Source organism: Mauremys reevesii, linkage group 6, assembly GCF_016161935.1.
Source record: "Mauremys reevesii isolate NIE-2019 linkage group 6, ASM1616193v1, whole genome shotgun sequence".
In the NCBI taxonomy this organism is placed as follows: Eukaryota; Metazoa; Chordata; order Testudines; family Geoemydidae; genus Mauremys; species Mauremys reevesii.
The window spans coordinates 89,708,912-89,722,729 of NC_052628.1; the positions used below are offsets into that span (position 1 = coordinate 89,708,912).

General features: G+C 41.6%; 1 protein-coding gene across 4 annotated transcripts in view; it reads right to left on the bottom strand.

Annotated features, from left to right (window-relative positions):
* KANK1 (KN motif and ankyrin repeat domains 1) overlaps positions 1–13,818 on the bottom strand; it is a 170,328-nt gene that overhangs the window by 25,870 nt on the left and 130,640 nt on the right. For all 4 annotated transcript variants that reach the window (XM_039544070.1, XM_039544071.1, XM_039544068.1 and 1 more), the window contains one exon: positions 685–3,333. In XM_039544070.1, the coding sequence (XP_039400004.1) occupies positions 685–3,333 (2,649 nt within the window). The remainder of the gene's footprint in view (positions 1–684; positions 3,334–13,818) is intronic.

Below are 13,818 nucleotides of genomic sequence, written 5' to 3' on the forward strand. Positions count from 1 at the left end.
GGTTTTTGTAGCTGACAATATGCTTTAAAGTTGTGAGCAGAGGTACAGAAGCATAAAAAATCCCCAAAGTTAATTACGCAGATTCTAAAATAAACAGGACACTGAGAAAAAAATATTTAAGCCTCACCCGAGCACCACTAAAACCCAACTAGTCAATATTTCTTATGCCTTGCAAATGTACTGCTGTAACTGGAGACTATTACAAGCGCTTACTGAAACATAGATGTTCTTGTTACTAAACATGCTTTAGTGGCCCAGTGGTAATCAACGCTAACAGAGGGGGGAACAGTACCTAACAGTGGTCTAATTGGGAGACGAGAAGATGAATGAAGAATGTGAAAGCAAAGCCAATGACCTTTGAGAAAGAGGCCAAAGATGCCTCATCATCAGCTAGAATATTCAACTTACAAAAGATGAATGTGGCTTATGGGAAAGTCAAACAAGCCTTGCCATGGTTTTAAAAAGCTGCACTCTGCCATTAAGAAGGGAAAGGGGAGCAAAAACAATGTCAATCTGAATAATCTTTAATCATAAAAATTTATAAATATCCCAGGTTAAAATTCTGTCACATCACCCAATCACCAGATGTTTTTAATATACATCTATTTAAGCATTTCTACCAAGCTCAGCACTATTCTTCCCCACCTTCTGAGAGTGACAGGAATGCACACACACTCAACATACCTGGGGTGGCACTTCTGTCCATACCCTGTTTCTGGATGTCTAAGTTCCGCAGCTCCTCAGTGCTTGCGTATTTCATGACAGAGTTGATAGACGAAAGGGTGTTTATGAGCTGAGAATTCAGAGACCCAATTTGCGAGTGTGGTTCTCCAAAAGCTTCTGCCAGTTCACTGTAGTTTTCAGCTAGCAGCATCTGTTGTTCCTGCAGCAGCTTCTGTACTCGCTCAATGTAGTGATCCAAGCCAGTCCTCATTTCAGGTGGAGGGAGAGGACTTTCCACTAAAATGCTCACAGGTTCATACACAGGCTCATCCCCAACACCAATGCTTCTGGTACTGGCTGACACAACAGACAATGGCGGGGGACCACACGCAATATTTCTCATTTTAAGACCAACAAGATAGTTCTCATGAATGTTTATCTGCCCTACTCCACAATCCTTGGTCTTTATCACAGATGGCTTGTCAAAGCTAGAGTCACTAGAAAGCAAGGTTCCCACTCCAACAGAACGAGTTTTGGCAGATATGTTTATGTCCTTTACCCGACCATCTCCCACTGCTACAGTCCGCATCTCGACACTCACAGTGTTAGTCTGTTTATCGTAAGTGTTCAAAATGGTGTTTGTGCTGGAATCCATCAGAGAAGCGGTTTCTGTATTGGTGAACTGGTTCACCATTGCCAATACTGTACTGGTTTGCTGGGTAGCTGTCTGAGGCATTGCCATAACTGCAGATTCTACTTTACAAACAACCTCTGTGTTTGTGCTGCGAGACACACACTCCTTTGGTGGACAAACAGTCACATTCACTGAACAATCTCCACAACCTATCGACCGTACTTCCTTGATTTCCGCTTCTGTCTTGCAGAGACTCAAATTATCCACAGACTCTTCTGTGTTGATGCCAGTTTCACAAACACTCATTTCTGTGCCCACATTCTTGTCGCACATCTCAGTAGATCTCCCCGTGCATTGGTCACGCATGTCTGCTCTCTCCTTCACAAGCCACCGATTCATTAGCAGTTCTGGACCCACAGCTGTACTCTGCAAATTAGGCCTGCAGGAGATTCCAATATCTCTCATTTGTAGATGGTTCCCCACACAGGAGTCAGCAATATCCACATGATCTCCTACCATTTGGTCTCTTGTTTGTACGACTGCTTCAACCATTCTGCTGAAAACCAGAGGTTGAGCCATCAATGCTTTATCCACTTTTTTCCTAGATCCAGCTGCCTGCAGCTCTTGTTTTAATTTGGTCATTTCCCTATCATGAGTAGTTTCTTTTAATTGAACCTCCAGTCTGTAGATCTTCCCCTTCAGGGCTTCAATGGTCTGTTGCTGAAGCTCTATTTCTTTTTCAGCTTCTGTGGTGATGCCAAGCATCACCTCTGTCACCCCAACCCCAGAATCTCTAGTTTCTTTCTCTGTTCCTACTGCTACCTCCGTGCATGGTCGGGAAGACCTGTTATATATAACCACATCATTCATATTTTCATCAGCACCCACAGCAACCGACCTGCTTTCTTTTGTTAGATTTTCTCTGTTCGTCCGAAGATTAGATGGGATTTCATAGCTGCTGTCCTGGATTTTTCTCTCCAATGCTTGCATTTCAAAAGTCAATTGCCTAAACTCCTCTGTCCTCTGTGAGTTCTGCTCCACTTCTTCCTCACAGTCTATATACAATTCACCTCCTCTTCTGACCTGAGACAGATGTCCCCATTGCTCTGCGTTTCCCGCACTATAAGATCGCTTTCTGAAGCCATAAGTGTCATTTTGGTTGGGTATTCTTTGGCTTTTGAGTTCCGCCATCATCTGTCTTTTCTCTTCCTGTAATACTGAAATCTTGACCTGGAGCACAGGAATAGTTTTGACTTGTTCCTCAAGCTCCTTGAGGCGTTTGAGGGCAACTGCCATTTGTTCCCTGATATGTTGCAGATGCACTGGGCTCACATTGGTCACAGGGGTTGATATTCCTGAACTCAATGGGCTATGACGGATGGAGCTGCCCAAAGAGGAAGCAAGATAGACATTATAGTCTCCATTACCCTGGTACCCATTTTGAAGCTGTTGAGACATCTGATTGTGCCCACTAGATCCTACAAAGGAAGGAAGGGAGCTTGCTGAGCCCAAGCCTCCAAAGCTGGAAAGCCTGGGCCTGCGGACATCCCCTGGAGTCACCTGCATTATAACCTTCTCCTGTTCAAGTCTTCTCCGGGTTTCCATGAGAGTTTTTGTTACATGAAGATTGTGCCTTGGAAGCTGTGGTGAAGGAGGGGGAAGTTGTCTGCTCTCAGGAATGGTTAAGAAGGTAGGAGAGGCTTCAAAGGAAACTGATGGCCTTGCAGTGACAGACGATGCTACTTGATTCCTTGCTGCAAAGGAGGACGGCTTATTCTCATCACTGTTTGACGAAGAGAGAGACTCTGTTGAGGTCCATCCACTGTATTGGCCACTGGAGTTCTTGGTACCTGTAAAAGTTGGTACTAGTTTCCTCTTCTTCTGGATATTTAATTTCTTAATCGTGTTTCCCTTTTGTATATCATCCACATACTTGAGAAAATCCAAGTCTAACTGGTAGCCGTAAGGAGTTTCCACAAAATAGGGATCTTTCTGTTCTTTGTCATCTTCTCCACTCAGAACACCTTCCTCTTTTTCTGTGGGAAAAAAACCAAAATCAATACATTTAAAATATATTTAAAAAGCTACTTCTGGCTAAACTATACAGCTGAAAAGCAAAAGATAATTACACTCTACTCATAGCACAGACTGAACGTTATAAGTTGGAAGACATTACTTGTTTGTCTTAATTTACCTTGAAAAACATCTCTCCCTCTCTCTCATGCACACACAGATCTAATGCTGAAATCATAAGTAAACTTATGTAAATATGTTGTTTTAATTTATGAAGGCACCACAAAAGTCGTTATTGATAGCATGAAATGATACTTTGTGGAACTTCTGCAGTACGACCACATCACAACAAACTTTCACACAGACTAGTGCTAGTCTGTCATGAAAGGATCAGGTGATTCTTTGTGCTGCAGTGAACCGTCTGGAGACAGTGCTCCCTTCAGGGAGTATTAAAAGGATTACACAGAAATCATTTCCTCCCTAATTTACCAATGCAGTTAGACTTCAGGTAACAGTTTTTAAAAAGGTTAAAATAATTTCAGATCAGTTTTAAGTCTGAGCAGCAATACAGGCTCTCTTCTTGCTTGGGAGCACACTGATGTGTGTCTGTGAATCTGTCTCTTTTATATTTCAATCCTGCATGAAGCCCATACACTAAAAATATGCAGCGAGACCTGTTTTCAATGCAGTCTAAAATTCCACAGCCAAAAGAGAAACCGCCAGCTCAGATGTCAGGACAGCACAGCTTCCTGCAGACACTGGACTCACATGCCACCAAAGCATTCTAAATAAAACTTCGCCAAATCTGTTGTGCTTCTGCAGACAGAACATTTATACATGAGGTCGCTGCAGAGCCTGCTCCTCCTTCCGCACAAAAACAAATCGTAACTCACTAGAGGAATCAGGTACTTTAGAACTGCAGGGCAAACAATAAAAGTTAGTTTTCCAGTTACCTGAATCAGCTACATATCTCTGCTCTCAGACCATACATTTTCCATCCAAATAAAACAAGGCCTCTGATTTTTCTCCTTGCCGTCCTAGCTTCAACAAGCTCTCTGTTCACTAAAGCCCTGCCTCTCAACTTTCTCATTCTTCACCCCTTAAGGAAAAAAGTCCACATTAGTGTAAACTTAGCCAAGCAGAGCACATTTTCATAGGCTAAGCTTTCACCAATGAGTTCTGTTCTACAGCAGAACTGAAAACTACTGCCTTTTTAGCACCCGTAAGGAACCTCAGCAGTCACCATGCTCTATCGTCTTAATAATAAGAGAACTGTTAATCTTTTAAAGGTGCAGTAATCTCCATCCATTTTCTCCTCTGTCCCCTCCTCACCCATGAATCATTGTTAATTTGCATATACATTTCTTTTTACTGTATATATTTACTGTATTTTAGTTCCTCCTTAAAAACAACTGTTCACAGTCTCTGGGCATATAAAGTTGATCTGGCACTTGGGTTTACAAGCTACTATTGTATGTTTGCTAAACTGGCTACCCCTCCAGTATTCCCCCAACAAAGAAACACAGGCTATTGCAGGCAGCGATAGTATCTGAAAACAACTTCTAGCTCATTTTTTGAATATGACTACATTTTAAATTGGTGTCCCTTTTAAAGGGACATACGCAACTTAAAAAAAAAAATCACCCTGAATCTACTATTGCTAGAAGTGACACCTAAGAATGCAGCAACAAATATTAGAATAAAGAAATCTCTAGGTTTTTCAGTTTACTCAGTCAATTTGACCAAAGCATACTTTTGGTGCTTTGGAAAACTTTTCATAGTTCTGACAGGTCTTTCTCTGCCCTGTGCTGATTGGGTATTTGCACTAACCCTCCCTCTCCCTCACAGTCTCTTCATCTCAGAGAGTCACTCCTCTTACCCTACTCTTCCCTTCCCTGTCCTCAGTCACTCTCCCTTCAGCTTATCCCTTCCTCACTAACCCAACCAACCAAAAAATAAATAAATAAAAATTGTGGAACTAATATGACTTTTGACGCCATCACACTGTTCACTCGACCTGCTCGACACTCTTTCCCGCACCTTAGGTCTGTCTTGTCTATTTAAATTGTAAGCTCTTCAACAGAGGTACCATCTTTTTGTTTTGCATACGTACAGAGCCTAGCACAACAGGGTCCCATTCCATGACTAGGGAAGGGTCCCGTTCCATGACTAGGGCTCCTAGGTGCAACAGTAATACAAATAAATACTAGTCAGTTTCACTGTTTTGTTGAGGATCATAATATCATCTGTCTCTTAATAGCACTTTTAATCAGTAGATTCCAAAGCACTTCACAATCTTCAATGCATTTATCCTCAGAACTCCCCTGTGAGGCCAGGAATGCTATTATCCCCATTTTACAGATGGGGAACTGAGGCTCAGAGACTTGCCCAAGGTCACAACAGGAAGTCTGTGGAGGAACAAGAAATTGAACCTGGATCTCCCAATTCCTAGGGTACTGTCCTAACTACTGGACCATCCTTCCTCTCAGTCACTTGTGCTTCCTGACTCCTGCAGCAACCTGTGGGCACCACACTTTCCTCAATGGTCAGGGAGAACTCACACTGTAACAAAGGTCCAGAAAAACGGTGATTTGCAGTTGTAGCAGCAAAACTGAGCTTGTAGTTGGTTGGTGTTTGCACTAAAAAAGGGAGGGGAGGCGCCAACCCCTGCAATTGACAGCATGGGGTTGGACTGCCAGATAAAACACTTCAGTTTCAGACTGGGGTCTTGATGTTTTTACTCATGGACTTACCCAAAATAAATTTCTAAATATCAGCAGCAAAAATATCCATGTGTATGTATATATATATTACACACAGAAAAACTATAAAGAATATTATTAAGGTTGCAAAGTCAAGCACTCAAAAGACAGGAAGTGGCAGAATTAAGGTTGCATGCGCAGCCTTAATTCAGCTCCCTTGGGTGTATGCATGATGATGCTGTTAGGACATTGTTGGGTTAAACCTCATTGAATCTAGAGGGTGTAACTGCTGCCCTTCATTTAAGATAGCTGTAAGACTTCATTAAGCTCTTTTAGAGAAGCAGGTAGTGAAACAATAGGTCTCTCCAACCAAACACAGGAACAGGTGAGGCTGCTCAGGAATTTGAACTATATGGGAGTAGAGGAGTCACTGGGTATTGTTTTAATAGAGGGTGTGACTATGCAAAAGAGAGAAGGTAAAGCAGCGATGAACACCAAAGAATTAAGAAACAGCAGGAAAGCTAAGGACAGAGTGGGGACAAGCACTGGGAACATGGCCCTGAGGAAAGCTATGAGGGAGATTTTGGGCTAAGTGCTGACTGGAAAGGGGGCTTGGGAATAGGAGCCAACATACTCTCTTGTTGTTTTATTCCTACTGTGTTCAGGGAAACAGGCCTTTCTGTACAGTCTTTGTAAATAAAAAGGATTGCATCAAAGAAATACCTGACTCCATCATCAATTTCTCCTCCTGACTGAACAACTCACAAGATCCCAAATTTTTCCCTAATAGCTTGGTCCCATGAGCCTGTACTATTTTTCCCACACGAGATGAATCAGGGTTGTGTACTGAAGGAGGCCATTCTCTACTGGATCTCTGACTCATTTGTTGCAGAACGTGGACAGTGTGTAGTGAAGGAAGCTGGGGAATATGCTTGAGTGGGCACACACTTCTGCCTCCCCCCTCGCCCCACCTGGTCCCCTCTGCCCCATTCCTGTCCTCTCCCTTCCCTGTTCCCGTCTCCTCATCCCTGTCCCATTCTCCTCAACCAGATAAATTCTCATTGCCCAGGAAGTTCTAGTCTCCCTCTCCAGACTCCCAGGTGCAATCATAGTATTTTCCTTCTCCCCTCATGCTCAAGTCCCATTCTTTGCCTATCCTACCCATTCCTGATTTCCCCCCTACCGGCTCCTCTCCACTGATCTGATTTTGACCCCTCCAGTTGCTTCCCCACCCATGATCTCCATCTCCCCCAGGGGTTCCTAAGTCCTAATTTCTCTCCGCAGGCTCCTCATCCAATCTCAGTCTCCCAACCCCCAGCTCCATGTCCCAGTCTCTCTGTCCAGCCAGCACCAGTTCTCCCCAAACTCCCTCCCTGCCTGTCAGATCTATTTCCCCTCCCTGTTCCCCACTCCTTCCTTTCAACCCATTGGCTTGCAGACCAGAGATCCTTTACCTTGCAGGCCTAATCTCCTGACCAACATGTCCCAGTCTTCTTTGCCCTCCTGGCTCTCATTCCTGATCCCCTTGCCCAGCCAGTCCCGGTCTCCTCTCCACAACCCAATTACACTTTCAGTTTCCCTCTCAGCCTTAAGCCCCAGTTGCCTCCTTGTCCCAACCTACTTCCCCCATCTCATCCTTAGATCTGGCTTTTGTCCCCCCTGCAGTTGATGCAGGAGACTTCCTCCTCCACAATGCCTGGTCCCAGCAGAGGGGTCGATAAGCACACAGGAGATGCACCCTTCTTGTCTCCGCTTCCATGCACAGTCCTGGCACAGACGTCTGCAATCACAGGGAAAATCCTGTTCAGCCTCCTGCAGCCCCGAGGCATGCTCAGTGTGGATTGAAGGTTTGCCATTTTTAGTTGCATAGCTCTAGGAAGTCTCTACTTGGCATGTGTAAATTATGATTTTCAAAAGGGCTTATAACGTGGTCAAATATCAGCAGTTTTTCATGAGGCTGGCACAAGGCAAGTCCCTGAAATTTGGCAGGGATGGAATTTGTTAAAGCCAGGGGGTACTAGAGCTTTTCAGAGAAAAGGCTGCCAGAATTTCACATGGGCAAAACAATAATTTTTTTTTCTGGCCTTGTTCTCAAAAAACTGTTGAAGCCTTTTGACTCAATATTTCCAAAAATATTCAGCCTGAGACAGACACCCAGTATGGACAATTTCAGCCCAAACAGTTAAAGCTTGGCAATGTTATAAGCAACTGAAAACAGATATGTAAATAGAAGTGTCAGGCAAGCCTATCAGTAGACATTGCTACCAGCCACACTGCCCCCCTCCAATAATAGACCTTTATTCATGACATATTCTGTAAAGGATCATCTCGGAAAATTAGCTTTAGTTTTTTTAAAAATACAAGATGACAGTGTCACTTTAAGTGCCAGATGTTCTCACTGACTTTCTTCTCTGTAAAACCAGTTTACGGAAAGCAGAAGCATTTGGTTTATTACAAGGACTCAGAACTTTGGCATATACCATAGAAATGATTGTATTGTTTTCAAAATTAACCAGTTATATTTTTCTGTCAAATTCAAAACCATAAAGGTGAAAGGTTAAAAAAAGTAGTAATCATTTTATTCAACATTTAACCCTTCATATCATGCATTGTGCTTTTGTGGCAGGAAAGTCCCAAGATTCCAGAATTAACCTATCAGTGGAAAATGACTCAAAACCTCTGAAGACAGCTCATTTAAGTTTAAGTCATAAGAGCTAAACTGTCAAATATTTCTCCCTGAAACAATTCAGGTGGAAATTAACGAAATCAAGCCTCTCCAAGATCATTCCTTGCATCTTTGCAATTAAGGCTGTGGCTAATTTGGTGGTCTCTGGGTAAACTGGCTATCTTAGTAATGTTGACATTTTGCACCTGCCAGCCCATACTAAGAATTACTTGCCTGTATTTTTTTTAAGAGATGCGTGCAGTTATTCACACATAATTTTTCATTAAAATAACTTCGGGTACACTCTACTAGCACAATTACACCACGGTAGGCAGATCATTGCAGCAATGGTTCTTGATGCTACAGATAAACAAGGAGAAGTTATGTAATCTGGAGAAGAAAAAAAAATCTATGATGCAGCATGTCAGAGCTGTGCCAAGCCTTTACGCATTTTACAGGCACATCCATTTCAGACTTTGCTGTGAAGCTTAAAAGTACAGAAACAAAGTGAAGTGAGTTGCTATTTTAGGGGAATGGAAAATGATTCTGCCAGTTTAAAAAAATCTACTAAAAAGGAAAGGAAATAAAACCCTGTGAGAACATTATTCTTTTCTCTCCTAGCCATGATATATTGGATGCACCATGGATGCACTTGCTCCATTAGCATTTTGTGGGTAGTACTGTGCTTTGTGCAGCACTGATTAACTTTTGAGGAGTATCTATCTGCCATTCAGCCAAGAGGAAAGGTCTGCATATCTTGGGACTTTGAGTGAGAAAGAAATCCCAATGCCACTAAAAAGAGCAGCAAAAAGAGAGCACTAAAGAGGTTCCTGTTGAGCCTCTTATTTTGTCCTTGGCTAGCTGAACATGGGCACTGCAACGAATAAAAGACATTCGCAGATCTCTGCAATACTTCAGACAACCATAAATTACATCATTGCGCCACACTGAACTTCTTTTCTTTGCATGTTGATTTGCAAAGGTTAACTTTAACACAGTTGCACAGACACACACAGAGATTTAAGTCATCAGCTTGGGAATTTAATACGCATTGCTGTTTCATCTGCTTGAACACTCAACCGTTAGAAGCTGGACTTTACAGTGTACGTGCTCATTTTGGACAAGTGGTTGTGAAGCAACATATTCTGGAATATTTTTTAATTTGTAGAGGCCTCGTTGTGTTACTGTCACCATTAATTCAGTTATCTAGAAGTGTGCACAAATTGCACTTCCGCCTCCCTGCTGAATAATAATCACAAACTGGACATAGGCATCATTTAACAAACACACTGTTCTGTTCTCTCTTCCTGAACTGCTGTGACCAGCTCTGTCTAAACACTGCAGTCTTGCCAATTTCCATTAAATTATATCCTATCCGATGCACTGCACAAGAACTTCAGTATATTAAAGCACTGAGTCAGAGCTAGCATAGCCCACAGAAATCACTTCTTCGCCCTGAATGGGAGATTCAAAGACTACAATGTTTAATTGACGGGTTCAAATTAGTTAAAAGCCTTAGTATCACGTAAGTGTAAGGAATAGGAGAAAAAGGGAGAATTTGGACAGATGTAGTTTCAGTTCAACATGCTAATTAAGACAACAAATCACTACTGTATAGTGTCCCGGGAGGGTCAAGAAGTAGTGAATAGAAGAGAAGAAAGGCAGCCTGAAAACATTTTAAAAGCTTATTCTAAATCTAAGATGTTTTTAAGAATATACAGCTTGCATCTAATCCATACCGTCATGGGACGTGCACTCAGGCATTTTATTTTCAGTCTGCTAACTATTTAAAAAAAACCCTTTCCACTGAAATGTTATGAATAACACATTCTCCAAGAATAACCACATAGAAAAAGATCTAAGGAATGTTGCAAAGAAGCAGAACATTGGTATAACTGTGAAACCACGTAGTATTCTTATGTGCCGGACTCAAATTTAAAAGGTAACATAGAAAAAGGAGGGAATAAAAGGGATCTCTTTTTTGGTTCTTTGTTGTGTTTGCAAGGAATTTAATGGGTTTTCTGAACCCCTCTCCCACCCCTCATTTGTTCTTCTATCTGAGGAATATCAAGCAAATAAGGAGAGGAAAAAAGCCTGTCAGGCCTTCCTTATGCCTCAAAGCAGCACCAAATCTCATTTTTCCCTTTCCAGATTTTTTTTTAAAAGCATGACAATAAGTTTTACAATATCATCTCCCCCTCATCACCTACTCTGGCTAAGCAGGGCAAATGCAGAGAAGGAACCACTACCCTGTAGAGGAACAAGATTTTTCTTGCTTCCAGCCTTGCTACACCTGCTCCCAACCGGAAATGAAGAGGAGCTGATATAGCTACAGCTGCTTCCCATAGACAGTAAAGGTATGGACTTCCAGAACCTACTCTCCATCCCACCCTGAACTACCACAACTGCAGAAAGCGATGAGAGACTCCATTACCACTTCCGAAATGAAAAGGAAGGGATTTTTGTCCCGGCTCTCCAGTCATAGAGAAATTTCATTTACAGTACGGATCATATGCCTTAACTTTTTACTCTTTCTAGCTTAAGTGGGCCCATTAAGAAAACAAAGAATACAGGGCATGATCCACAATCTGCTAAAGTCAAGAGGTGTGTCTTTCCACTGACTACACCGGGCTTTGGATCAGGCCCACAGTGAACAGACTTTCTTCAACTGAATTAATTTTTCTCCCCCCAAAATCACCACATCACAGGAACAGTGTCAGTGATGGCACTTTGGTCTGGTTCTAAGTGATCAAATCAATTCACTTGTTTATACGTGTCCCATGACTATTTACTGCTCAATGTTTAGTTCCTAAAATAGTGAAACCATTTCTTTAGATCACAGGAAAGAAGCTTTGGCTTTTGATAGAATCACAGAATTGGAAGGGACCTCGAGAGGTCATCTAGTCCAGTCCTCTGCAGTTCTATGCCCTGTTCTGCAAGCGTGCTGACTACTTGTGCCTGACCATGGTACATGTAGTAATAGTTTTATTTTTGGGAAGCATGTTCAAGTGCTACCTTAGGACCCAATCCTGCACACATGTATGCATGTGCAGAACTTCACGCATGTGAGGAGCCCTACTGAAGTCAGCCTGACTACTCGTGTGCTTAATTTATATATGGGCATAAGTAGGACTGGGACCTTAGTAACATCGTTCAATTACAAAAAAGTTTACTTTCAGAGTAACAGTCCAACACAGTTTGAGGACTTTCATCACACTATGTGAGACACCTTTTCCATATCTGTATTTACATTATCTTCACCATGAATGTCAACATATTTCTGGAGGTAACTGGTTATTTTAATTAACACAAGCCATTGTGGGTGACTTACACAATTTATATTGCAGTTAGGCATGGATCGATTAGGGGTTTTTTTAGTAAGTATCGGCAAATGTAGATTTCACCCTACACACAATAACTGATTAAAAAACATTTCAATCAATAATCATCAAATGTACAGCTATGCAGCATTTTTCTTACTTTGCCTAAGAACTTTTACTAGAGCTTGATTTAAGAATATTTACTTTGCATATTTTGACATGCGAGGTTGACAATTGGTGTTTTAACTGTTATAAAACTAACATTTTGAATATCAACATCTGCTATCATTAAAAAATTGTCTGCCTTCCCCCACCATAATTTCCCAAAGCTGTGAAAATTTAAAATCAATCAATATCTGTAAAATAAAAAAATAAAAATTGAATTCTGCTGAGTCTAATTTTAGTACTCGTAAAAAATGTGCCTAATAACTATGTCTACAAGTCACATGCTGTAAGTTACTATTTAACAAAAAGAGGCAAATGCAATAGACACACATAAGGGGGCAGAATTAAATTTGCTGTGGGAGCCTTATCTTGGAATTTTCCAATTTTACATTCATGCGGAAGTAACTAAGCAATAAACAGTGGGTTTGGTGGGGGGGGGGTTGGAATCTTTCAAAGGGGAAGAGGAAAGAAAGATGAAGTATAAACAGAGCATTTTAAAAGTATTTTGCCAAAAATAGTTGCATGCATTTATTTGAATGTTTGATCCTTATACGTTTGAGCTGAACTTCCTTTTTCATTATACGTTTGAGCTGAACTTTTTTCTTTAAAAAATAAAAAACCTCTGAGCTGAGAAGTTGCAGCCCAAAAGGTGGAAATTTTGTAAGGTTATATGCCACTGCACCTCCAAGGTTAGCTATGGTTGAAGTGACATTTTGATTTTAAAATCAAGAACAGCTAATGAGTAAGAGCATTCTGGTAAGAATAAATGATGGTTGACAAGGCTAGTCTGGACAATGAGTGCAGGATATAAGAAGTCACCAAAGCTAATTAACACCAAATAAAGGATTATGCTTATTTATGAGGAATCATTGCACACACACACACACACACACAAAATTGAACTAGGATCATCTGCATTCAAATACAATATGATTCTTATCACACTCAAATCAATCTACCTTCTCTGTTAGTAATCCCCCTCATTTGAGGCCTATAAATTGTAGGCTGAAGCCTACTCTCTGGTTGTACTAGTATTCCTGGTACAGTGCTAGTTTTGGTGATACTGCAGCACAGACACTTTGTAAGTGTACCAAATCAAGCCTTCTGGCCACTGAAAAGATAACTTAGGCCTTGTGTATGCTATGGGAGGAGATCGATCTCGGTTACACAACTTCAGCTACGTGAATAACATAGCTGAAGTCGATGTACTTAAACCTACTTACCGCAGGGTCCACACTACACTGTGTCAACGGGAGATGCTCTCCCACTCAAATTCCAGAGCTCCCTGGAAAAAGGGCAATCAGAAGAAAGTGGGCAGCTATCATGGACCAGAGGGAGCGCCACAGAAAGCAAGTATTGGTTCACCACAGTCTCGCTGCCTTCAGAAAAGTTGCTTTAACAAATTGACTTTCTCTCTCTTTCAAATGTGCTGCTGCATAAGAACTACATGGTGAATCTGCAGGCTCCTTTTGCCTTTAGTGGTCTCCATATCCAAGCACTGACATCCCAACCCAGTTTACTTTGCTTCCAAAACCAGATGCAAATCAGGCAGATTCAGGTGCCTGGCTATTTTCAAGCATACTCTAAAATTGCAGCTTTCTGCATCTCTCATGATTTATCTACTTGAGGATGCATCTCCATCATCTGATAATATTT